Source organism: Pistacia vera, unplaced genomic scaffold (assembly GCF_008641045.1).
Source record: "Pistacia vera cultivar Batoury unplaced genomic scaffold, PisVer_v2 Contig679, whole genome shotgun sequence".
Taxonomy (NCBI): Eukaryota; Viridiplantae; Streptophyta; class Magnoliopsida; order Sapindales; family Anacardiaceae; genus Pistacia; species Pistacia vera.
Genome location: NW_022196533.1, coordinates 568932 through 593025, shown reverse-complemented (window position 1 = coordinate 593025; position 24094 = coordinate 568932). Strand labels below are relative to the sequence as shown.

Below are 24094 nucleotides of genomic sequence, written 5' to 3'. Positions count from 1 at the left end.
AAAATTACTTTTCTAAGACCTGAAATCTATTTTTATAATTAGTAATAATATGGGTAAACCCATAACCCAAGTATATCCTATCCAACCCACCTCAATATTGGATTAAAAAATTATGGTGGAATGGGTTGTCCAATAACCCATAAATTGGCATCTCCACAAAATACGTTGTATTATTTTAAAATTGCATCATTGTATACATGAGTATCAGAGTAATATATGTGTAAAAAACATGTCATAATATTGATAGAAGTAATACCAATTTTATAATTGCAACATAAAAGTTGAATAAGGAAATTTGAATGCTAAATATAATATATTGTAACTTAAATTACTAAAATAGAGATACTTGTATTTAAGAGGGAAAGTCTACCACCGAACATTCAATTTGAAAATGAGTAATGCTACACTTACACCATTTTTTTACACCATTTTGTAAACATCATGATGTGGCATATGTTACAACCATACAAATTCTATTATAATATTAAAAATTTAAAATAATTAAAATTTTGTGTGATTATGACATAAGTCACATCATGATGTAATAAAAGTTGTGTAAAAGAATGATGTAAGTGTAGTATTACTCTTTGAAAATAGCCCGCAACCCCCTATCGTTAGTGTAAGGTATTGAATTTTGACTCCTAAGACGTGCGGGACAATGCCCTTGCATTTTTGAAAATGTATACCCTTTTTTTCTTAAAAAGAAATTTAATTTAATTTAAAAAAAAAAAAAAACCATATCCTCTACCAAAGGCATCATATTGTGAAGCCCATTGCTAAAGCCATCTAATCTATTTTTTTTTTTTTTAATTATCATGGGTGTCCAAGCTAACTTACGCACACCTCAATTGATCTCCCATAATTTTGGAATTATGAGCTAGGCAAGAGCTTCAATGGTCACCCCTATTAGTAACTGGGGAGAGACTTGAACTCAAGATTTATTAAATAATACATTTAAGAGTTTTTATCGAACCACTCGGTCACCTAAAGGTTGGCTAAGCCACCTTGCCTTTACCCACCTTCCCTTGCAAATCCAACAACCACAACAGATTGATGGCAGTTACATTAGATCAAAACTTCAGGCACTAGAATCAATTTTTAATTAATTAAACTTTAGTTTGTAACTGGTGATTAGAATTTCAAATTCTAAACCCATATATTGAAATTAAAACTCTAAAATTCAACTTCTGATATCATATTGATTTTTTCTCTAATATATAGAACTTCAGGTTTTAACATAAAAATCAAACTTTAAATTCAGAACTTCAGGTTCATGATTTAAGATTGATTTTTGAACTTCAAGTTCATTTATCATTTCAATTATATATTGATAATATTATAAATAAAACAGATTTGGAGCTTTTGGTCTTGATTGGTGTTATGCCTAAAAAATCAGAGCTGACGTTAACCTATGTCAGCATGTACCAATCAGAGTTTAGGAAGACTTTGTGCCGCTTAGGAGTTGCCACATCGCTCCATAACAAAAAGAATATGGCTGTCATCAACTTGGCAAATTCATGTTTTGTCTATGAGTGATTGAGAGCTGCACACCTATGCAAGCCCTAGGTAATTTGAGGATATTTCCTAAGTTATTAGTCAATGGGAGACAATGAAAGACTTGCACGGCACCTACCCACTTGCAGATTTGTGAGCATTACCTTGAATTCCTCTACTATAAATAGAGGACTCCTCCTCTCATTTTCGGGATTCTGATACTGAACCTGCTATCTAATTGTAATCTCTATTTTCAGAGTAAAGATAACTTACGAGAAAGTGATCAACTTGATATTTTCTCTAAATACTCAGTTATTGTACATTTGCTCGCTGTTTGTTATATACAACCTCTTGTAATCTCTTATATATAAAAGAAACGGTGGACGTAAGATTCGCTTTAGGCATTCGTCCACTTTAAAAATCATATATCTAATTTATTATTCAGTCTTTATATCTGATCATAATCATTCACGTGTAATTTTTAAGAGCTGTTTAGCATTTTGCACATGCTAGTCATTGGTGTGATTTCCGCATCAACAATTGGAAATCAAAACTTCATGTTTGTTTTCAGTATTTCATAAATTCTATATTTTCATAAACTTGAAGTTTATATTATGAATCAAAACTTCAACTTACGTTTTTCTTTAATTCTGGAGGTTTATTTAGAATTTTTGGTTCATATGTCACCTCATCTTGTAAACTTCAGGTTACAAAATTTAGTAGGAATTACAACTTTAAAGTAAATAGATTAACAACAACTAACCGCATTTTCTGATGTGAAAGATCCAACTTGATAGTGGCAACCACAAAGCATACTCATAAAGATAGTTATAGTAAATAAAATGTCATAGATAAATAAGTAGTGGAAGTGACAGTATATAAGTTTACCCGAGCTTCTCGTGCTGATAACATGAAAATAAATTAATAATACACAGCAAAGAGTTGAGTTAACAAAATAAAAGAAAGATGGATTCGGATGAGAGAAATGAGAGATATAGGGCTTAATCTAATATCTGATATTAGCTTTCCCAAGGCATTTTATAGGCTACAAACCGTCTCACATAAGCCAACTAAACTCATTAGATTTAAAGTAAGTTGGCACTAATCTTTGGTCATTACTAAGACACATGTAAACTGCATTTAAAAAGAGCCCTAACGATGCAAGTTGATAAACTTTGATGGCAACTGTAATATTTTTGTTTAGTTTTTTATTTTTTGGTATTAATTATCAAGTGACGAAGTTACAATATTACTCCTTTTTATTAAACCTAACATAAACATGCTAACATCTAGACCTGGCAAAACGGACGGACGGACAAGGTATATGCTGGGTCTAAACGGGTATAGGTCTTATAGGTATGGGTCCAAAACGGATTGATCTAAATGGGTCCAAAATATTAAGCCTGTACCCTACCTTATACAGGTACGAGTGGACCCGCAGGTACTTGCACTATTCATTCTAGTTTCCAATTCTTGTAATTACACCTCCACGGTTTATACAATTTTAATATTTTACAGTTACACCCCCATAATCATCTACTCCAAATTCAATTAAATTCACTCCTTTTCGTTCTTGGTTGAAAACAAAAAGTTTCTCTCATTCATTTTTCATCTTCCAAGTATGAATAAAATAAATCCAAACTTAGTAAAATTAAATTTCTCACATCCAAATGAATTCAAATCAACATGATTAAAGCAGCTCAATTTTTCGACAAAAAACAATACAAAGCAAACAACCAATTTTCAAATAAAGCAACAAAAATTAATCCTACAAAAAACCCATTTTCAGACTAAATCAATAGATCCATTCGTCAAACCATCCCTGGAGCCCAGCAACTAAGCAATAAAAAGGAGAAGAAAAAGATCCTTAGACTGCAGCAAAAACAAACAGCACACAGACCCTATAAACGACCAGCATAAATCAACATATGCATAGCTAGACAACTCCATTGCCCACAAAAACCTACTCAGCAAAAATCTGCACAACCTAACAAGGACCCAAAGAAGCAATTTCTGCTGCTATCCTCTTTATCCAGCACAACAAAAACCTGTAGACCCCAATCAAAAGCTCTGTGCTCTTCCGGTACTTCCTGGTCTCTCTTAAAGCCACAGTTCCTAGCCTGAAACGGTGCAGCTTCTTCACTCCTCCTGTTTTTGAAGCTAACTTCTGAGCGGTTCTTGGCTAGTTGCTTACGTAGTGCCCTTGCCTCTGGTGGATTTCTTTGCTATTTGTTTCATGCAAGCCATCTGAAAGGTTGATGATTGAAAGAGCGATTTTCTATTTGGGCTGAGACTGGAGAAGTGATGAAGTGGCAACAGTGGAGAAGATGGAGTTGAGTTTGTAAGGTGGAGACTGAAGAAGGTAAAAGTGTGACGTGATTATGTCAGGAGTTAGGGATTTGGCTTTTTTTTTAAAAAAAAAAAAATTTCAAACGGATGCCCGCAAGTACTCAGACTGCCTATTTACAAAATGGGCTGGGCCGGGTGCAGGTCCAAAAAAAGGGGTCCAATCTTAAGGACCCGTACCCTATATTATTTACCCGAGTATAGGCCAACCCGCAGGTAGGGACCCGTTTTGCCAGGTCTACTAACATCTCGCTAACAACAGGGATTAAAGGTTATTTCCGAAACTAAAACGGTTTTCTGTTTTTCTCACTTTTCACGTGAGCATTACCTGATGGCAGTTACATTAGATCAAAACTTCAGGCACTAGAATCAATTTTTAATTAATTAAACTTTAGTTTGTAACTGGTGATTAGAATTTCAAATTCTAAACCCATATATTGAAATTAAAACTCTGAAATTCAACTTCTGATATCATATTGATTTTTTCTCTTACATATAGAACTTTAGGTTTTAACATAAAAATCAAACTTTAAATTCAGAACTTCAGGTTCATGATTTAAGATTGATTTTTGAACTTCAAGTTCATTTATCATTTCAAATATATCTAGATAATATTATAAATAAAACAGATTTGGAACTTTTGGTCTTGATTGGTGTTATGCTTAAAAAATCAGGGCTGACATTAACCTACGTCAGCATGTACCAATCAGAGTTCAGGAAGGCTTTATGTTGCCTAAGAGTTGCCACATCGCTCCATGACAGAAAGAATATGGTTGTCATCAACTTGGCAGATACATGTTTTGTCTATGAGTAATTGAGGGCTGCACACCTATCCAAACCCTAGGTAATTTGAGGATATCTCCTAAGTTATTAGCCAATGGGAGACAATGAAAGACTTGCACGGCACCTACCCATTTGCAGATTTATGATCATTATCTTGAATTCCTCTACTATAAATAGATGACTCCCTCTCTCATTTTCAGGATTCTGATACTGAACCTGCTATCTAATTGTAATCTCTATTTTCATAGCAAAGATAACTTACAAGAAAGTGATCGACTTAATATTTTCTCTGAATACTCAGTTGTTGTACCTCTGCTCGCTGTTCGCTATACGCAACCTCTTGTAATCCCTCATATATAAAAGAAACGGTGAATGTAGGATTCGCTTTAGGCATCCGTCCACTTTAAAAATCATATATCTCATTTATTATTCAGTCTTTATATCTGATCATAATCATTTACGTGTAATTTTTAAGAGCTGCTTAGTATTTTCCATATGCGAGTCATTGGTGTGATTTCCGTGTCAACAATTGGAAATCAAAACTTCATGTTTGTTTTCAGTATTTCATAAATTCTATATTTTCATAAACTTCAAGTTTATATTATGAATCAAAACTTCAACTTATGTTTTTGTTTAATTCTGGAGGTTTATTTAGAATTTTTGGTTCATATGTCACCTCATCTTGTAAACTTCAGGTTACAAAATTTAGTAGGAATTACAACTTTAAAGTAAATAGATTAACAAAAACTAACCGTATTTTCTGATGTGAAAGATCCAACTTGATAGTGGCAACCACAAAGCATACTCATAAAGATAGTTATAATAAATAAAATGTCATAAATAAACAAGTAGTGAAAGTGACAGTATATAAGTTTACCCGAGCTTCTCGTGCTGATAACATGAAAATAAATTAATAATACACAGCAAAGAGTTGAGTTAACAAAATAAAAGAAAGATGGATTCAGATGAGAGAAATGAGACATATAGGGCTTAATATGTGATATTAGCTTTCCCAAGGCATTTTATAGGCTACAACCCGTCTCACGTAAGCCAACTAAACTCATTAGATTTAAAGTAAGTTGGCACTAATCTTTGGTCATTACTAAGACATATGTAAACTGCATTTAAGAGCCCTAACGATGCAAGTTGATAAACTTTGATGGCAACTGTAATATTTTTGTTTAGTTTTTTATTTTTTGGCATTAATTATTAAGTGACGAAGTTACAATATTACTCCCTTTTATTAAACCTAACATAAACATGCTAACACCTAGACCTGGCAAAACGGGCGGATGGATAGGGTATAGGTTGAGTCTAAACGGGTACAGGTCTTATAGGTATGGGCCCAAAACGGGTTGGTCTAAATGGGCCCAATATTATGCGGGTACAGGTGGACCCGTGGGTACTCACACTATTCATTCTAGTTTCCAATTCTTGTAATTACACCCCCATAGTTTATGCAGTTTTAATATTTTATAGTTACACCCCTATAATCATCTACTCCAAATTCAATTAAATTCACTCCTTTTCGTTCTTGGTTGAAAACAAAAAGTTTCTCTCCTTCATTTTTCATCTTCCAAGTATGAATAAAATAAATCCAAACTTAGTAAAATTAAATTTCTCACATCTAACTGAATTCAAATCAACACGATTAAAGCAGCCTAATTTTCCGACAAAAAACAATACAAAGCAAACAACCCATTTTCAAATAAAGCAACACAAATTAATCCTACGAAAAACCCATTTTCAGACTAAATTAATAGATCCATTCATCAAACCATACCTGGAGCCTAGCAACTATGCAATCAAAAGGAGAAGAAAAAGATCCTTACACTGCAGCAAAAACAAACAGCACATAGACCCTATAAACGGCCAGCATAAATCAACATATGCACAGCTAGACAACTCCATTGCCCACAAAAACCTACTCAACAAAAATCTACACAACCTAACAAGGACCCAAAGAGGCAATTTTTGCTACTATCCTCTTTATCCAGCACAACAAAAACCTGTAGACCCCAATCAAAAGCTCTGTGCTTTTTCGGTACTTCCTGATCTCTCTTAAAGCCACAGTTCCAAGCTTGAAACGGTGCAGCTTCTTCACTCCTCCTATTGCTGAAGCTAACTTCTGAGTGGTTCTTGGCTAGTTGCTTATGTAGTGCCCTTGCCTCTAGTGGATTTCCTTGCTATTTGTTTCGTGCAAGCCATTTGAAAGGTTGATAATTGAAAGAGCGGTTTTCTATTTGGATTGAGACTAGAGAAGTGCTGAAGTGGCAACAGTGGAGAAGATGGAGTTGAGTTTGTAAGGTGGAGACTGAAGAAGGTAAAAGTGTAAGGGTCTGTTTAGGAGTTTTTTTTTCACTGGTTTTGGGGGGTTTTTAATTAGACTGGTTTTGAGGTATTTAAAAACCCTTACTTGCCAAATTTTTAATAGACTGGTTTTGACTGGTTTAAAAACCCTTCAAAACTAGTGTAGTGTAATTTTGAGGGGTTTATAAAACACCCCAAATTCGGGTGTTTTGGCTGGTTTAAAAATTTTATCCCAAAAAACCCTTTTCCACTAAATGATAATAATCCCTTTGCTGCGCACAAATCTTTTGCTACTTGATTTCTCTCTCTTACAAAGTGAGTGAATGGTTTTAATTTGTGAGTGAATGTTTTTAATTTGCTGCACACAACTCATTTAATGGGAGTCAGTTTTGTTTTTTTCAGTTTTGTTAAATGGGAGATGTGAAGAAGAATGGTGGTTATTGATAAGGGTGGTGCAGTTTTGTAAGTGGAGATGTTTAAAGAGAATTTGTATAATGAAGTGGTACTGATAAGTGTAGTGCAGTTTTGTGAAGTGGAGATGTTAAAGAAAATGTGTATAATGGAGTGGTATTGATAAAGTGTGGTGCAGATTTGTTTAAAGGGAGATGATAAGAAGAGTGTGTAATATGGGTTGGTACTGATATGTTTAGTCTGTTTTGTTTTTGTCAGTTTTGTTAAATGGGCTTCCTATAAATACTTTACTCTTTAGCTCTCTCTTGTTCTTCGTTTTTCCCTTATTTTTCTTTCTTCGGTGATTCTAAAATTCTTCAAGGATGACTGGTGTTTTGAATATTTTGTTCCCACAGTTTTCTGACATCCTAAAAAAATAGTCACCTGTTTGTTTTTGTCAGTTTTGTTAAATCATCCCTGTTGTGCATTCATCATCTCTAACACCTGTCATACCATCAAAATACACCTAAAATTTTAAACCAGATTTGAATTCCTGCTTCTCCAAGCCATTATAGCAGTAGATGCCTCTAACCCTGCATGAAACATTAGCTTCAAAATCTTTTATCCGAACTATTGCAGCTGCATAAATCAAAAAGGTTTTAAAAGTAATATGGAGGTGTGCGTAACCCAAACCTATAGAGTCAGCAAAAGAGAGTGTTTTAACTGTATGGGCATATATGTAAATTTATCATTTAAAAAAATTGTCAGAACCGTTGAAAAATAAACTCCCAAGCACATGTTAGGTGTTTTAAAAACCGCTACTAAAAACCCCTCAAAACTGCTACGGTGGTTTACCCTTAAAACCGCTACGATGGTTTACCCTCATAACCGCTACCATAAAACTCCCAAGCAGACCCTAAGGTGATTATGTCAGGAGTTAGGGATTTGGCTTTTTTTTTTAAAAAAAAATTTCAAACGGGTGCCCGCAAGTACCCGGATTGCCTATTTACAAGATGGGCTGGGCCAGGTGCAGGTCCAAAAAAAGGGGTCCAATCTTAAGGATCCGTACCCTATATTATTTACCCGAGTATGGGCCAACCCGTGGGTAGGGACCCGTTTTGCCAGGTCTACTAACATCTCGCTAACAACAGGGATTAAAGGTTATTTCCGAAACTAAAACGGTTTTCTGTTTTTCTCACTTTTCACTTAAATCTCTATAGTTTAAGTCTTTTTTTTTTTTTTAAATAAATTAACACTTAGTTTCAGATAAAATCACTTAATAGAAAAAGTAAAATTTTGTAACTTAAATATAACACTGAAATTTTTTAAAGAACACATTAATCAAATTATCTTATATATTCTTATGCATAATAGGTATAAACTTATATAAAATGTTAAAAGAGGTATACAATTTATTTATTTAAAAAAATTGTATAATATCTTGAACAATACGGTGGTTGGAATAGGTTGTCGGAAAGCGGTCACCAATGTCGAAATCCGATGGATGAGAAATTTTCGGGCATGCTATGTTAACAATATTGGTATCAGTATGTGCATCTTTGAACGTTCTATCTATTTATACAAATTTTAGTGATAATAAGGTTTTAGTTTTTTCCATAATCTAAAGGAGAAAGTTTGGCAACAAACTTTCTTTGTCAGATCCCATACAAAATACACAATTATTGTCTTCAAAAGTTATATGGATAAATAGATCGTGCAAAGAGATCATTTTTATACCAATTTTGAATCCTAATCTTGCTGAAATATATTCTGATTGCTAAAAGTTGCCATTGGTGACATTTTTCAAGCGACCTATTAACAATTTTTAAATTAAAACGTTTATATAATTAATTTTACTAACCTACCAATAATTTTAATAATTAACATAGTGAATACATAATTAATAATTAATTATAATTTAAGGATATAACTATAGTTTAAGATTCGTGTAATTAACATAAGGATAAATTAGTAATATATAAGTTTTGGACTTTTAATTTAGGTATCATAAATTCTAAAAACAAACACATCACATATCTAAACACTTTTAAGTTATAAATGACACTAAATTCTATTAAGTTTGAAGTAAAAAAATAAACACAACCTAAAGGATTTCAACAATGTTCTGCAAACCGGACTGGACCAACTAGTCTAACTGGTGACTGGCGCCCTCTCTGATCTGGTTTACTATTTTTCATTGTTCATCAAATCCCTAATTTGATAGCTAGCGAATGAGGGACTATCAAATGTCGAAGTTAGAAGGGGTTTTGTATAGTGGAGACCGATGGTTCAAACTTTTTAGATCACGGGACAGACCGTCGGTTTAACCGGTTGGACTGATCAACCCGTGACTTGGCCCTTTGGCCAGGTGGCACCCCTAGCCAAGTTTCAGAACATTGGATTTCGATACTACCATAGCTCAAGGGGTTTAGAGTAATTTTCCTTAATTAAATAAAATAATTTTCTGAATAAAAACAAATTGTTGAGAAGGGATAATTACTTTAAACCCCTTACTGTTGACATAAAAAGAATAATGAGCTTAAAGTCCTCAAATCCCATACCCAACCCTCATGTCTCATACGCAACGATGACACTAGCTCACCTCCAACCCAACCTAACACCAAAAATATTACGTTTACAACCCAATCTCACAACCTTCTCTTACAACCCTAATGTGGCAATAGAGTTGACATGGTCGACTTTGACTAAACATGAACAGTTGTTCCTTAGAGACGAATGGCCGTTCCTTGGGGACGAACGACAGTTCGTTCATAAAGAATTGTTGTTTTATTCATAAGGAACAAATATTCCTTATAAATGAATGGTCGTTCATCCCTAAGAAATGATCGTTGGTGTCTAGTCAAAATCATTTAGTGTATTGAGTGTGGTGGGAGCTGAAATGACAATTGTCAACTCAATTGCCACGTTAGGGTTGTAAGAGAAGGTTATGAGATTGGATTATAAATATAATATTACTCAACCTACAACATCCCACGTGCACGATCGAAGTGCACAAACACCTTATAAAACCTCTTCAACACATTTCAAGAAAATAATAAAAAATGATTACAATAATTTTGCATCAGCATTTACGTTTTAACTGTGGGCTAGGTTTTAGATTTTTTAGTTTTTATCTTTTTATTATTAATTTATTAATTTTTTTTTTATTTCCATTTTCATTAACTATTAATAATTACAAAATTATGTGTCATTTACTCTTTACCCTCTTTATTGTCAAATAACGAAACAATCGTAATGGTAGGAGGCTTTGCATTATTAACGATAGGTGAGGAAGGTTCAAATAAACCTTTGTGGGGTTTAACTAATTATCCCATGGTTGGAACATAGGCTCGATTACAGGGTAGATTCAAAACTGAAAGAATAACAATATCCTCTTCAAGGTTTGGGAGAGTAAAAACTTATCCAAGGGTTTCAGAAATAACAAAAAACACCAAAATTTGACAAACCTTAAAAACCATTAACATAAACAAATTTAAAATAAGTGATGTCAACCCAAGGGATTGGTGCAAAGTGTGTTGAGGAAGCTTCTATGGTTCAAGAAAGATTGACAGGTTTTACTTTTACCAGAATATAGTCGTTGTATAGGTAACGACGATGTTAACTTTTCTTTATTGATTTTTTGCCGTTACTGATTATAAGTAATACTATATTGATTATTTTAATTTTTCTTTTAAGGATCCTTTAAGTTAGTTTTTTCACTTAAATTGTCAACTGAAAATTTTAATCCGTTGATTGATTACTATCCAATGGTTTAAGAGTTGATGAGATAACAATGAAAATAAACACTTTCAACTTCCATCTCAATATTTATTGTCATAGATTTGTATTCCAATTTAAGTTAAAAAGAACCAACCCATTTTAATAATATTTATATTACATGTAATTATGGTATTGGCAGAATAATACAAGTGAGGGTAAAATGGTACTTGCAAAAAAAATTTAGTACAACGGCTAGTTTCTTTAACCTCATCAAATATTAGGGTTTTGATGTAACATTCTAAAATCCTTGGGTCTTATGTACCAAGGTACAAGGTGGTTTTTGTTATTTTCCCATTCGAAACGTGGTGGACAAATATGGTTCTTGTTCGAAAGTTTGAGGTTGGTTAGGGTTCGTGTACATCACCCATATCAAACCAAAAATTTGATTTTTTTTTTTTTTTTTTTTGCCCTGAATAGTCAAAGACTGACTGAATAGATTGAAACAAATATGTTGCGCGGTGCGAGATGTTTTCGGTCTCGTCAATTCATCCACGGCCGTTCTCTTCTCAGTAGCAGCTCCAGTTCGAGTTCAACTTTAAGCTCAAGCTCTAGTTCAATTTCTGAGACGAATAAATCTTTTTTATTAATAAACAATGCTTCAAGAACAACCGGAACAGGGAATCATTTTTCCTCAATCAATTCTTTCCTTTCGGATTCTAATAATTACTATAAAAATCAACACCGTACAGTGTTGTTTTCGACAGCTTCAACATCGGAACCGGTTCAGAACAAGAACAAACCGGCGTTTTCTGCCGTTAGTGACAATCAAATTGCCGACATGAAGATTCTGCGGACTCTTGCGAGTTACTTGTGGATGAAAGATAATGTTGAGTTTCGTTTGAGAGTAATAACTGCTTTGGGGTTTTTAGTTGGGGCTAAAGTTTTGAATGTTCAAGTTCCTTTTCTTTTCAAGCTCGCTGTTGATTGGCTAACTAATGATAATGTTAATGCTAATTCTACGCTACTAGCTCTTTTTGCTACACCAGCTGCTGTTTTAATCGGTTATGGGATTGCCCGCTCGGCAGCGTCTGCTTTCAACGGTATATCATGTAATTTTACTAGTACTATTCTTTCATTTCGCTTTCTTTTTTAACTTTATGATTCTTTTTTTAATTAAATGTAATTTTACCAGAACTGAGGACTGCTGTGTTCTCTAAGGTTGCGCTGCGAACAATCCGTTCTGTATCTAGGAAGGTATATATGTTTTCTAGTTAGTTGTATTTGTTAAATAACTCTCATAGACTTGCAAATTAGTTTCTACTCTGAACATCAGATGCTATGAGTTGTGGTTTCTTACTTAATTGTTTACTTATGCAGGTGTTCTCACATTTGCACGACCTTGACCTTCGATATCATCTTAGGTAATACTTATGTCTCTAAAATTTATTTATTTATTTGTTTATTTTTGTGCTGCAAGCTAGAAAAAATCTTTGTTATATGTGTTAAAGTTGAAGAATTATGTATCCTAAGCATCACACAAGCAAGTAGTCAAAGTAGACCTTCAAGTAACAATTATATAGTCCAATAGTCAAGTAGTCTTGGGATACTTGACTATTGGACTATATATAACTGATAAGACTCATTGGTATACTAAAGAGATGATAGAAAAATAAGAAAGCAAGCTTACCTGCTTCAGTTCTTGTGTAGCATGTTTATAGATAGAAATTGAACTTGCTTAAAAGAATTGTTGATATTTTTCTCTAGAAAAATTCAAATGCAATATCAGAAAATGTTTCCAATTGTTGATTGAATTAGCTTTCGAATGGTTTATATCTTTTTGCATAGTAGTACATATCAAATTGATACCAGTTTTATCTTGAAAACACTTCTGAATTTGATTCTAGTGCAAACTTGATTAGTAGGGTATTAATATAGGAATTTGTATCCTGTCTATAAATTAAGGCCTTGTATTTGGATGCCTAACCGTCAATGTCCCATGGCTAATTTAGCTGTTGTTATTGGATTGCTATTGATGGTGGAAGCTGTGTAACAGTAGATCTTAAGTATCAAAATCTCCATTAAGCTGCATCCAAAGCCTTATTGGGTTCTATTGTTGAAGAAAGGTAGTGAGGTAAAAATTCAAATCAGTGTTGAGTTTTATTTTCCAATCGATAAAATTCCAAGTACCAAATTTCGGCTTTTATTTTATTTTATTTTTATTTGAAACAAAAGAAAATATTTTATTAATCAAAGAAAATATATTATCATATTAATCATGTTAAGTTTAAAGGAAAAAGATAGATATGTTTTCATCTATGGTTAGAATGATTTTCAGCCAAAATGTAAGCTATTTTCTATGGTCCATTCAAGGTACTCAAATGTATTGGTGAAAACCTTTATCGCAATAACTTGCCTGAAAAGTAAAGTGTTTAAGTTAATATAAAGGTTGCACTCTTTTGGTGAAAACTTCATAAAGGAAATCTTAATCAACTTGGGGAGTTTGGCATAGGATTTTCAAGTATGTGACCTTTAATCTGCACTCACTTGATATCCAAGTTTTATTTTAATGAGTTATACATTAAGGTTGCATCATATTCAAGGGATTTTTTCTAGGAAAACTTGTAGCAATATGAAAAATTATTATACAATATATTATTCATTGCAAAGCTCTTTTAGTCAAGGTTCTACTGCTTTTTATTGTGCTAAATTTGGATTTTTCTCAAGAAGTTATGGTTGATTGTTCATTTAATTTTTTTTTCAGTTACCAAGAACTGTAAGTCGTCAACCTTCTAAGTTAAATAGTAGATTTGTTGTTCCACTTGGTTGGTATTGGGCTAAGTTTGTATATGTTGATGTATTACATGTTTTGCGGCGGCGTTTTTTGGATTGTATATAAAAGAGAAACTAGAATGCTACAGGAGCTCTTTGTTGCTTTTTGTATAGATTTGTAATAGGCCAGAGGGGGGCTGCTCTTGTTTATTTCACCCTTGTAATCCTTTTCTTTATCATCTATTAATGAAATTTTCTTAAGAAGAAGAGCTAGATTCAATATCATGATCCACACATGATGGGAATGTCATTTTAAACATTTAACAGCCATCTTGGAGTGATGTGATACAGGAAGACTTTTTTTATTTATTGTCATGGGGGAAGACTTTTATTTCTTCTATTTATTGACAGATATGATGTAATTGTAACACATCAATCTTTATGAGATGTGCTGAAACATTTTTTGATTATGATGCTCTAATTCATATAACTGCCCTTTTCTAATTTAAATTAGTTTGGGCCATTCAATTACACATGTCTGATTTTGTTGCTTAATTCATCATTTTGTTTTCAGCCGAGAAACAGGTGCTTTAAATAGAATAATTGATCGTGGTAGCCGAGGGATAAATTTTATCCTCTCTTCTATGGTTTTCAATGTTGTACCCACCATTTTAGAGGTATGACTGTTTCTTTGGTTATTATTGAGCTATTTAATTTTATGACAGTTGCTGCCAGTACTGGCCCCTTTTCTTCGGCATGCTGTTGCCCATTATAGATGGTATCAAGTATATGGTGGAGTCTTCAATTTCTGGTTATTATATGCTTAAATTGTATGTCTTTCCATGCTTTTGCTTCACAAATAATTATAGAGAGTTAACATATATCCTTCCAGATATCAATGGTGTCAGGCATACTGGCATACAAATTTGGAGCACCGTTTGCATGGATCACTTCACTTTCTGTTGCTGCCTATATTGTCTTCACATTGTCAGTGACACAGGTATTCGTCTCCTGTAAATTCTGTCAATATTGTAGTAGACAGTTCCTTAGGAATTAAATGGTGTATCTCATTTCTTTGCTGTTCATTGCCTTTGTGTAAGCTTATCCTCATTTTTTACAGTGGCGGACAAAGTTTAGGAAGGCCATGAATAAAGCTGATAATGATGCAAATACAAGGGCAATTGATTCGTTAATCAATTATGAGGTAGGACTCAGGTGTATATGTTGTGAATTGTTTTTCTGGTGACATAAATTTAATGCAATCTTTTTCTTCTACTGCAGACTGTTAAATATTTCAACAATGAATCTTTTGAAGCAGAAAATTATGACAAGTTCTTAAAGAGTAAGTTGCTTAGTTGTTATGAAGTTCTTTCTTTTAATGCCATTCATCACATCAATCCAATGATTGAAAAGTTGTCATTTGACCATAAAAGTACCTACCTTTTGACTCTGCTCTTAAAAACCATTAGATTATAATGGACCAATGGTCTTCTAATCTGATCCGTTTTAAGAATCTGAACAGTAGAGAAGCCAAGTGTACCCTCTAAGTTAGACAATGCTCATGGTAAAAATGAAGACCTGTTATTTAATTCAACAGAGAAGACCCAACATTTGTTTGTCACCCTTTTAATGTGTGAATTGTAAAAACTGGATGGACAATATAGACCACTTGTTTGTTTTTCTTTTGTTCAATCATTGTTTTGGGTTGCTAATTTTTTCTAGTGACCCCAAAACTTCATTTGCTTATTGAGGATTTTTGTGTTCTCAGGGAGGTAGAAAAGTGGGAAGTGAGGAAACTGTTTTATAGGCTCAAATACTATATAGAAAGTATAATACATTCTTTCAACTTCATACTGAATAGCCTTAGTGATAGTGTATGTATAAAGATGTTTATATTGCTACAAGGAGAAAAGAACAAAATAAAAGAATTGCAACTATAAGAAGACAATTACAAGAATCATGACACATTCTCCTATGCATAAATAATGGCTCTAAACAATAATCTTACACTTATATAACAGCTGCACACTAGTCATATGGTTCTACACCTACTCCCCAAATGATAAAAACATTGAATAAAATAAAGCCAAACCAAAAATATAACATAGAGTTAATAAATCTGGCCCATTCTAGATTCTACTTTGCTACTGAAAAACCTCAGTGACCTTTTCTCATTGTTGGTCCTGCATCACTAACTTAAAATTGTTAGTAATCTCGCTGATTTGTTTGTGATCACAGAAGTTGTAGAGTTTAATATCTCTGATAATATATCTTGAGATGCCACTTCAAATGGCTTGGGTAGATTCTTAAAACCAATCCTGTTCATCTGTATGATGTTATTTTATTAAAACTTATTGTAAACACATATCTACTTTATGTGATGCTCCTGCACTGTTATGTATCTTTGCAATTGTTACTACCAACCTTCTGAAATCCATAGTATGCTTGTAGCTGAAGTGTTATTCCTGTATATGTCCCAGACAAGTTGGATTTTGAAAGGGAAATTTAATTCGGTTAACATATTGATAGGATTTACCGTCATACCATGAACTGCTAAACACACTAAAGGTTTTTTAGAGTTTTGTTTACCATTTTGGGACAAGGGAAAAAAAAAAAAGAGAGAGAATAAGAGAGGGAGAGGGATATAAATGGAAAAAGTTTACTCCAATTCTTTTTTGCTGTTTTCTAAATTTTGATGCTAATGCTACTCTTGTGGTGCTGCCTTTCAGGGTATGAAGATGCTGCCTTGAAAACACAAAGGAGTCTTGCTTTTCTGAATTTTGGTCAAAATGTGATATTTAGCACAGCTCTGTCTGCAGCTATGGTCCTGTTCTAGATGGATATTAGCAGGATGGAGTACTGCACTAGACAGAGCCAAACCAAAGCATTGAAAAGCTGTTAATTACGGTTTTAATGGTCATCACCAGCTATAGCTACATGGATATTAGTAGGATGGAGTACTGTACTAGACAGAGCCAAACCAAAGCATTGAAAATGCCATGTTCCATCAGACAAAGCTGCTGTCTTATAGTTTAAACACACCTTGGAGAATTGAAAAAACAAACAAGTAAATATAAAAATTTATAATTATATAAAATAAAATATCGGGGAAAGAGAAAGAGAAAGAGAGAAAGTGCCATAATTAGTGAAAGAAAAAGATGGGGAGGTGAATGATACATGGCACCTAGTTTTGGATCTTGTGTGATGCCATAATATATATTTCAGAGTTTTCATAAATGATGTGTTAAAAAGAAGGAAACAAAGAAAACAGAAAAACAATAAACCCACACTAGGGAAAACAACAAAGAGAGTGACTTCACATACAACTATTTATATTTAGTCTACTTCAAGGAGTACAAAGAATCTATCCCTCCTCTCACTATATAATTTCATCAAATCTTTTTCTTTGTTTTACTCTTTCTAACCAAGAAGAAGATGATATAGTTTCACTTCTTCTGCACAACACAGAGATCTATTTTCAAGCAAGTTGATATACTCAAGACAACTAGAATTCATGGATAACGTTATTCAGTTGCAGAAGAAGTTAGTTGACTACAAAACCTCTTTGTTCAATGAGGTCTGTATGTGTATTTTACTGTCAACTACATATATATTAAAGATTCTTTGATGCTGTTTTTATGTATGTATTTTTATTTCTTTTGATGATGAGTTATTGTGTTTGTGTGTTGAATAGGGAATTCTGGACGATCAGTTTACCCAACTTCAGCAACTGCAAGATGAAAGCAACCCAGATTTTGTAGTTGAAGTGGTGTCTCTTTTCTTTAAGGATAGTGAGAGGCTTTTTGATGAGTTGGCCAAGACCTTGTGAGGAGCTTTGCTCTCTTCTCTTAAGAAAAATCCTCTTCTTCTTCTTTTGCTTTTTCCTTTTATGTTGGAAATTTTCAGTCTACTAATGTGGTTGAGTTCTTGTTGTATTGCACAGAGATCAGCAGAACGTAGATTTCAATAGGTTGGATGCTCATGTTCATCAGCTGAAAGGCAGCAGCTCCAGGTGGTTATGGTTTCCTTTGTTATTTCTTTCATTTGGACTCTCATTTATTTCCCATGAAACTCATTTATAATATAAAAATCATGTATCAAAAGACTGCAACTTTGTTTTTAGATTTCTAGTTTGAACAATTAGTGAAGCAATGTTCATTAATTCTTTTACTAAACACTCTCCAAAAGAAAATTTTGCTTTTGCAGTGCTTAATTTATGTTACGGGAACAACTGTTCCATAAGTAATTGTTTTAATAAAATGTTGAATTAACTGTCTACTTTGTGGGTAATTAATTTTAGCACTCTTTTTGTTTCCCAACATCTTTGTCCCACATCAACTAAGCATAAGTTGACCACATCTTATCCACAGTTGTACTAGAAAGAAAAAACTATCATTATTTACATCAACTCTTTTTTGTATTTACTTTCATGAATTACAGCTTTAGTGAACACTAACTGTGCACTTGAATTAAGTAACAGCATTGGAGCACAGAGAGTTCAGAAAGTATGCATTCTCTTTCGCAACTACTGTGAAGTGAGGAACATTGAAGAGTGAGTTTATTTATTAACAATTAGCTAGTTTTAATTATGATAATATATGTTCCATTATTTGATGTGAAAATTGGTCTCTTTGTAGATGTCTGAAATGTCTGCAACAATTGAAGAGAGAGTATTATTTCGTGAAAAATAAGCTTGAAACTCTGTTCAAGGTATGTTGAAAACATTATATATAGTTCTTGATTATTTGTGTTGTCCTATAAAACATGTTAAAGACCATTTTTACAGTTGCATTGTCTGTATATTTATTTATATCTACTTATTTGATTGCAGCTTGAGAAACAAATCATGGAAGCTGGTGGGACAATTCCAGTGCAATGAAATGCAGCAGATTCATGATCAATCTGCAGAAAAAATTAAATAAGCTAGTATGGATCAGCTGGCCATGTAGAGTAAGTACTTTTTTTGTTTTCTTTGTTTGTTGTTGAGTCAGTTGTAGTTCATGTTCAGGAAGATTTAAGCTACCAGAGAGGGTTAACCAGATTTCGATCTTAATTAAGCTTTGTATAATATCATCATACAATGTATCACCAATGAAGATCAAGAATGTAAATAAATTAACCCTCCTTTATCTATATCGGCGTTGCACTTCATTATGGGCACATGAAAGGAAATAAAAGGACATAAATTTAATTGTCTTCATGAATGGTAAAAGGTAAATTCAATTCTTTTCAATGCATCGAATGTGAATTGATATAACAAAGTACCTTTGTGTAATCAAGTGATTCGATAAAGACTCTTAGGTGTATTATTCAAAAGGTTTTGAGTTTGAATCCCTTTTCGATTGTTACTAAGGGTAGCCATTGAAACTCTTATTCGAATATTAATTAAGATGCACGTAAGCTGGTCTGGACACTACTTCATCAAAAAGAAATAAGAAAAGTTTTTGTATGTTTGTACTCTTAAAATATGTTTCTCTTACAATACATGTTAAGATAACTCTAGTTTAATCATAAATCGATTAAAAATTACCAGAAAATTATCCTTCATTAATATAGAAATGTCAATATCAGTAATTGACTTATCAATTTCCCTTTTGCTGTGCAACTAAACAAACATTGTCTTCTGCTAAACTGTTTGATGCTACATATATTTAATTCTGAGCTTGTTCAATGCCAACTCCTTGCTTGTATGAACAGCTAGTTGATCAACCACACCAAACAAAAGGGCTCCACAGCTATAACAAATGATTGACACCAAATATTCTTATGCTGCAATGTTAATATGTCCATCTCAGAATGGCAAAACATTACAGTTTTTTTTTCTCATGAATCATTTGTATTTCTATGGCCATGTCCCCATCTGGTTCAACTAAATTTAGCAACCACTCGTACATTTTTTTGTATGAAAACTCTTGCTTTCAAGGAACAAACTTTTGCATTGGCTAAACAAAAACTTGAAGCCACCGACCATTGTTATTAGCCTTTACGTATCTGATATTTTATGCCTATATTTTAATGGCAAAAAAAAAAAAAAGTGGTTAGCAATGCACATATGTGGGTATTTAAAATACAGAAGAAACCCCACGTTGGTGTGTTTATTTGTTAATTAAGTTTCCAACTTTCATGATAACTATTCCCACAACTCATATTACATTCATTGCACACAACGTATTTTATATTTCAGTCAACTGTTTTCACATGGGGTGGGATGTCTCCTGGTCTGCAGGTAATCTGCAAGCAAGCTCAAAATATTATGCTCCAATGGCACCTTCTTTAACTCATTATACTATATAAACTATTCTAGTTGATCTTACAGGGGTTGAAACTTTCACACCAAATTATATAATAAACTCTCCCTTAATGTTCACTCTCCAATGGGGTATAGCATTCATCTCAAAAGAATAACTCAATTTGCCAAAGCTATAAAGTAATCGAGGGATCTCAAAAGATGGAAAATGACCATTTTGAAGGGGTTTGAAAGGGAAAGGTACAATAGTTTAATGAGGGAAAGTTTAAGATCTAATGTGAATGAGAGCAAGGTCGGCTCTGTGCTAAGAGTTTCCAGCTTGGCAGATTCCACCATCAGTTGTACCTTTGTTAATATTTTAATGTAATCAGAAAATATTAATCCCAAGTGCATGTATAGATTGATTCGGGAGAACCAGAAACATTGATTTACAACAAAATCTTATAAACTTTTTCTCACAACCTCAACGTGGCAATTTACAATTAATCAGCTCGAAATTTGGTAAGTGGGATCCATAGCAAGCAGACGAAACCCATTTGCGAGCTGACCAATTACAAGCTACCACGTTAAGGTTGTGAGACTGAGTTGTAAGTATAGTATTATCCTTTGAGAGAAAGTTTGAGTTGAACGGATATATCACATTATCTTTATATTTGTAATCAAATAAAATCTCATCATATTGTTAGAATTGACAACCACTTCAACAATTATAAGGGGTTTGCTTATAGGGACAACGCACACGGAGTGAGATATAAAGAAGACATTATTCTCTTCAGTAGTGGATCTAGAAATTTTTATTAGGGTGGACCAAAATAAAAGCTAATTAAACATTAACACTTTTGTCAATTAATATTTTTGTTAGGGTGGATCAAAATCCTAAAATTATACATATTAATATTTTTTTTTTTTTAAATTGAGCTAATGTTGGATCTGCCCTTGATTCTTGTATGAGTGAATGTATGTATTTGCTTATAAACCTAGTATATAAAGACATTATTATCTTGTATGAATGATCTATAGAAATATAATAAATACATTCAATGTAACGAGAGAGGTAAGGAAATATTTCAATAATATTTAATTCCACTGAACGTAATCCAATTTCAGATGAACCAAAATAAATTGTGCGTGTTTACTTGTTGCGTTATTTATGTGATTAGTTATATTTTGATTCCCAACCCTATAGACGATGTGGTACAACAATATTTTTACGTGTAAAGTTTTCTTTATTTAGAATGTTCAAAATATTATTGTCATGAGAACAAAACAGATAGGTTAATATACATCCTGCATCGTCACTTACTTATAACTAGTTGAGTTCAGGGTCCTCTTAATCTGATATTTTCTGTACTAAAGCTCCCATATAGCTACTAAACATGAACATTTTTAGAATATATAAAAAAGAATAATTATCATAGATAAAACATACCTTATTTATTCAGTTTTTTTTCCCTTATATTTTTCAGTCAATGAATGAACTTGACAGAAATGCATGAACCAGTAATCCAAAGATTATATATATATATATTGAATGGGAATAGTTTACTTTATTTAATTTAATTCTCACAACCAAAAAAAAAAAAAAAATGAATAAGATGCATTTAATCTCATCTTTATAAGAAATAGGATGGAATACTGTTTCTTAATAAGAAATAAAAGAAGAAGCATTTAATCTCATCATTATGAGAAAAGAGACGGGTTTGAGAAAAATTTTAGATTGTTCGAATTAAATTCTACGACAAACCTTTTGAGTTATAAGTTGTTGTTGATGTTAAACTCTCACATCTAACTAAGAGACGAGAGTCTTGGTCGCTTATATAGTATAAGAACACCCTCAAAACTTAGAGACGTATTTTCATGACAAAATCGTACGGGCTTATCAGGAGCATAGCCAGTGGTCTCAAAGCAGACAATATTTCATGGAACCCATGTGACTAAAGAGGCGTAACAACAGTTATAGACAGAGATTAAAATCCAGGAAGAAAAGTTATCAATCATGGGGCTTTGGAAAGAGTTTTACTGAAGCTTAAATAACACTACTCAAACGAGAAGGAGACGAATAACACAAATGTATAACTTGCTTGCATTGGGCTGATTTAACATTTGGGCTCATATAACAGTTCGTATATAAGCTGAACCAACAAAGGCTTCAACGAAGCAGAAACCAATACCAAGCCATTATTGGTGTCGTATTTGTTCTAGTCAGAAAATTATAACTAACTTATCGGGTTTGGATCACTGAGAACCCAAATCCCTTGATCGGCCCAAACACTGATTCCCTTACTGGGCTTTTTTGAAATGAGTTAATTGAATCATGGTTACTGTGTCATTAATTGTTGTTGGCATTGGGATTTATGATTTACATAAGGCCGAACCACATGCACCCACTCATAATTTTTCGTAAAGACAAGTTGGTACCTAAAAAGTTTGAAAATGATAAAATACTATTTTTCGTCAGAATCTGTTAACGAATTCCGTTTGAAGAAGGACAATAAGGTAATTTTGCATTCAGCCTAGAAAGAAAGCCTCTTCCCTCTCTTTTCTTCCTTTTTTTTTTTTTCTTTTCTTCAAATTTTTCTACTGTGTCGCTTCCAAAGAAAGCAGCATAATTTTCTCTCCTCTTCTTTCTCTTATTTTTTCTTTCTTCTTCTCTTCCTCTTCAATTTTTTTTTTCTCTTTTGCAGATCTAGGCAATCGTTTCTTTTTTTTTTCTCTTCCCTCCCTTCTCCTCTCTTTTTCTTATTTCTTTGGCCAGCCACTTCTCCCTTCTCCTCTCTTTCGTTGGAGTCATTGAACTATGTCCATCAGTACTCTATCAAGAAGCTTGCTTTGGGAGCAACAGCAAACAAACACTATGCAAAGCATGTTTATCATCAAGTGGGAACTAATTGGTGGAGTAGATGGTGTTTGTGGTAGAGGTGAAGCTTTTGGTGGATCAGATGGTGGTGATGGAGATAAATTTGATTGTGAAGGAGAACCTGTTGGTGGATTGGCCACTAGTGGTGCTGGGGAATTCGTTGGTGGAGTAAATACTAGTGGTGGTGGAGGTGAACTCCTTGGTGGATTAGATACTGGCAGTGATGGGGGCAATGAACTCATTGGTGGATTGGATGCTATTGGTGATGGTGGTGGTGGTCGACATGAACTGGTTGGTGGATTAGATACAGGTGGAGATGGTGGTGGTGATGTAGGTGAAATGGATTGTTGAGGAGGAGGGGGAGAAGGTGTAGAAGTCAATGGGGGTGGAGATGCATTTTGAGGAGGTGGTGGTGAGACAGGTGGTTGTGCAAGAGGTGATGGAGTAGGAGGTGTGGAGAGGTCACATGGATTTGCATTAGGCTTAGAAGGTGTGGAGAAGATGGCTGTGACAATGGTGGTGGACTGGTGTTAGATGGTGGTGGAGGGTGGTGAAGGTGGCACAACAGTGGGAGATGAATTTGGAAGTGCATAACAGTAAAGAAAATTTTGAAGAAAATAGAGGATAAAATTACCATACTATCCTTCTTCAAACGGAATTCATTAACAGAATCTGACGTAAAATTGTTGTTTGTCATTTCTAAACCTTTTAGGTACCATTTTATCATGTCGTTTGGCCTTTACATAATTATTGCTAAAATCAAAAGATACAACATAACTCAAATAAATATTTTTATTAATTTTTCATTTATATTACTAAGTATACGTGAAATAAAAAATTAACATGAAGAATTATATTTAAAAACTTATAAATGAAACTATTATTTAGTTTTAATATCATCTTTTATACCCAACAAACATTTAAATGTACCCAAACGTTAATGATCTAAGTTTATTGTTTCATTATTATAATTTTAAAAATATATATATAAATTTTAAATTAATTTGGGTACAAAAATTTATCATAAGTTGCTTTAATCCTTTTTTTTATTTTTTTTTTTTGGAATTACAATTACATGGTTTTACATTATGGATATATAATTTGATTGATTATAATAAAACTTTGATATTAAATAAAATACTAATAGATTTATATAGTATTAAATATCACATATGGGC

General features: G+C 33.2%; 3 protein-coding genes across 3 annotated transcripts; all 3 read left to right on the top strand.

Moving 5' to 3' along the window:
• Positions 1-11491: 11491 nt before the first annotated feature.
• LOC116113452 (ABC transporter B family member 25, mitochondrial-like) lies at positions 11492-16648 on the top strand. The gene is made up of 8 exons (XM_031399608.1): positions 11492-12143; positions 12236-12297; positions 12421-12464; positions 14387-14489; positions 14705-14812; positions 14933-15016; positions 15094-15154; positions 16542-16648. The coding sequence occupies exons 1-8, from the start codon at positions 11552-11554 to the stop codon at positions 16646-16648; spliced, it is 1161 nt and encodes a 386-aa protein (XP_031255468.1). The 5' UTR covers positions 11492-11551.
• Positions 16649-17069: 421 nt separating this feature from the next.
• On the top strand, positions 17070-18945 carry LOC116113420 (histidine-containing phosphotransfer protein 1-like). The gene is made up of 6 exons (XM_031399582.1): positions 17070-17389; positions 17507-17637; positions 17756-17824; positions 18293-18364; positions 18450-18522; positions 18644-18945. Exons 1-6 carry the CDS (start codon positions 17327-17329, stop codon positions 18689-18691), a joined length of 456 nt encoding a protein of 151 aa, XP_031255442.1. The 5' UTR covers positions 17070-17326; the 3' UTR covers positions 18692-18945.
• Positions 18946-22856: 3911 nt separating this feature from the next.
• Positions 22857-23450, top strand: LOC116113451 (ctenidin-1-like). Its single transcript, XM_031399607.1, has 2 exons — positions 22857-23250; positions 23338-23450. Exons 1-2 carry the CDS (start codon positions 22857-22859, stop codon positions 23448-23450), a joined length of 507 nt encoding a protein of 168 aa, XP_031255467.1.
• The last annotated feature ends 644 nt before the right edge of the window (positions 23451-24094 follow it).

What these genes read in the sequence shown, in the direction of transcription:
- LOC116113451 (XM_031399607.1), top strand. Translation starts at nt 22,857, where the DNA reads ATGTCCATCAGTACTCTATCAAGAAGCTTGCTTTGGGAGCAACAGCAA. An exon ending in AGATGGTGGTGGTGATGTAG is followed by an intron (nt 23,251 to 23,337) that starts GTGAAATGGATT and finishes GTGGTGAGACAG; the next exon opens with GTGGTTGTGCAAGAGGTGAT.
- LOC116113452 (XM_031399608.1), top strand. Translation starts at nt 11,552, where the DNA reads ATGTTGCGCGGTGCGAGATGTTTTCGGTCTCGTCAATTCATCCACGGC. An exon ending in GACCTTCGATATCATCTTAG is followed by an intron (nt 12,465 to 14,386) that starts GTAATACTTATG and finishes TTTTGTTTTCAG; the next exon opens with CCGAGAAACAGGTGCTTTAA. An exon ending in ATTCGTTAATCAATTATGAG is followed by an intron (nt 15,017 to 15,093) that starts GTAGGACTCAGG and finishes CTTCTACTGCAG; the next exon opens with ACTGTTAAATATTTCAACAA.
- LOC116113420 (XM_031399582.1), top strand. Translation starts at nt 17,327, where the DNA reads ATGGATAACGTTATTCAGTTGCAGAAGAAGTTAGTTGACTACAAAACC. An exon ending in GATGAGTTGGCCAAGACCTT is followed by an intron (nt 17,638 to 17,755) that starts GTGAGGAGCTTT and finishes TGTATTGCACAG; the next exon opens with AGATCAGCAGAACGTAGATT. An exon ending in CTGAAAGGCAGCAGCTCCAG is followed by an intron (nt 17,825 to 18,292) that starts GTGGTTATGGTT and finishes ATTAAGTAACAG; the next exon opens with CATTGGAGCACAGAGAGTTC.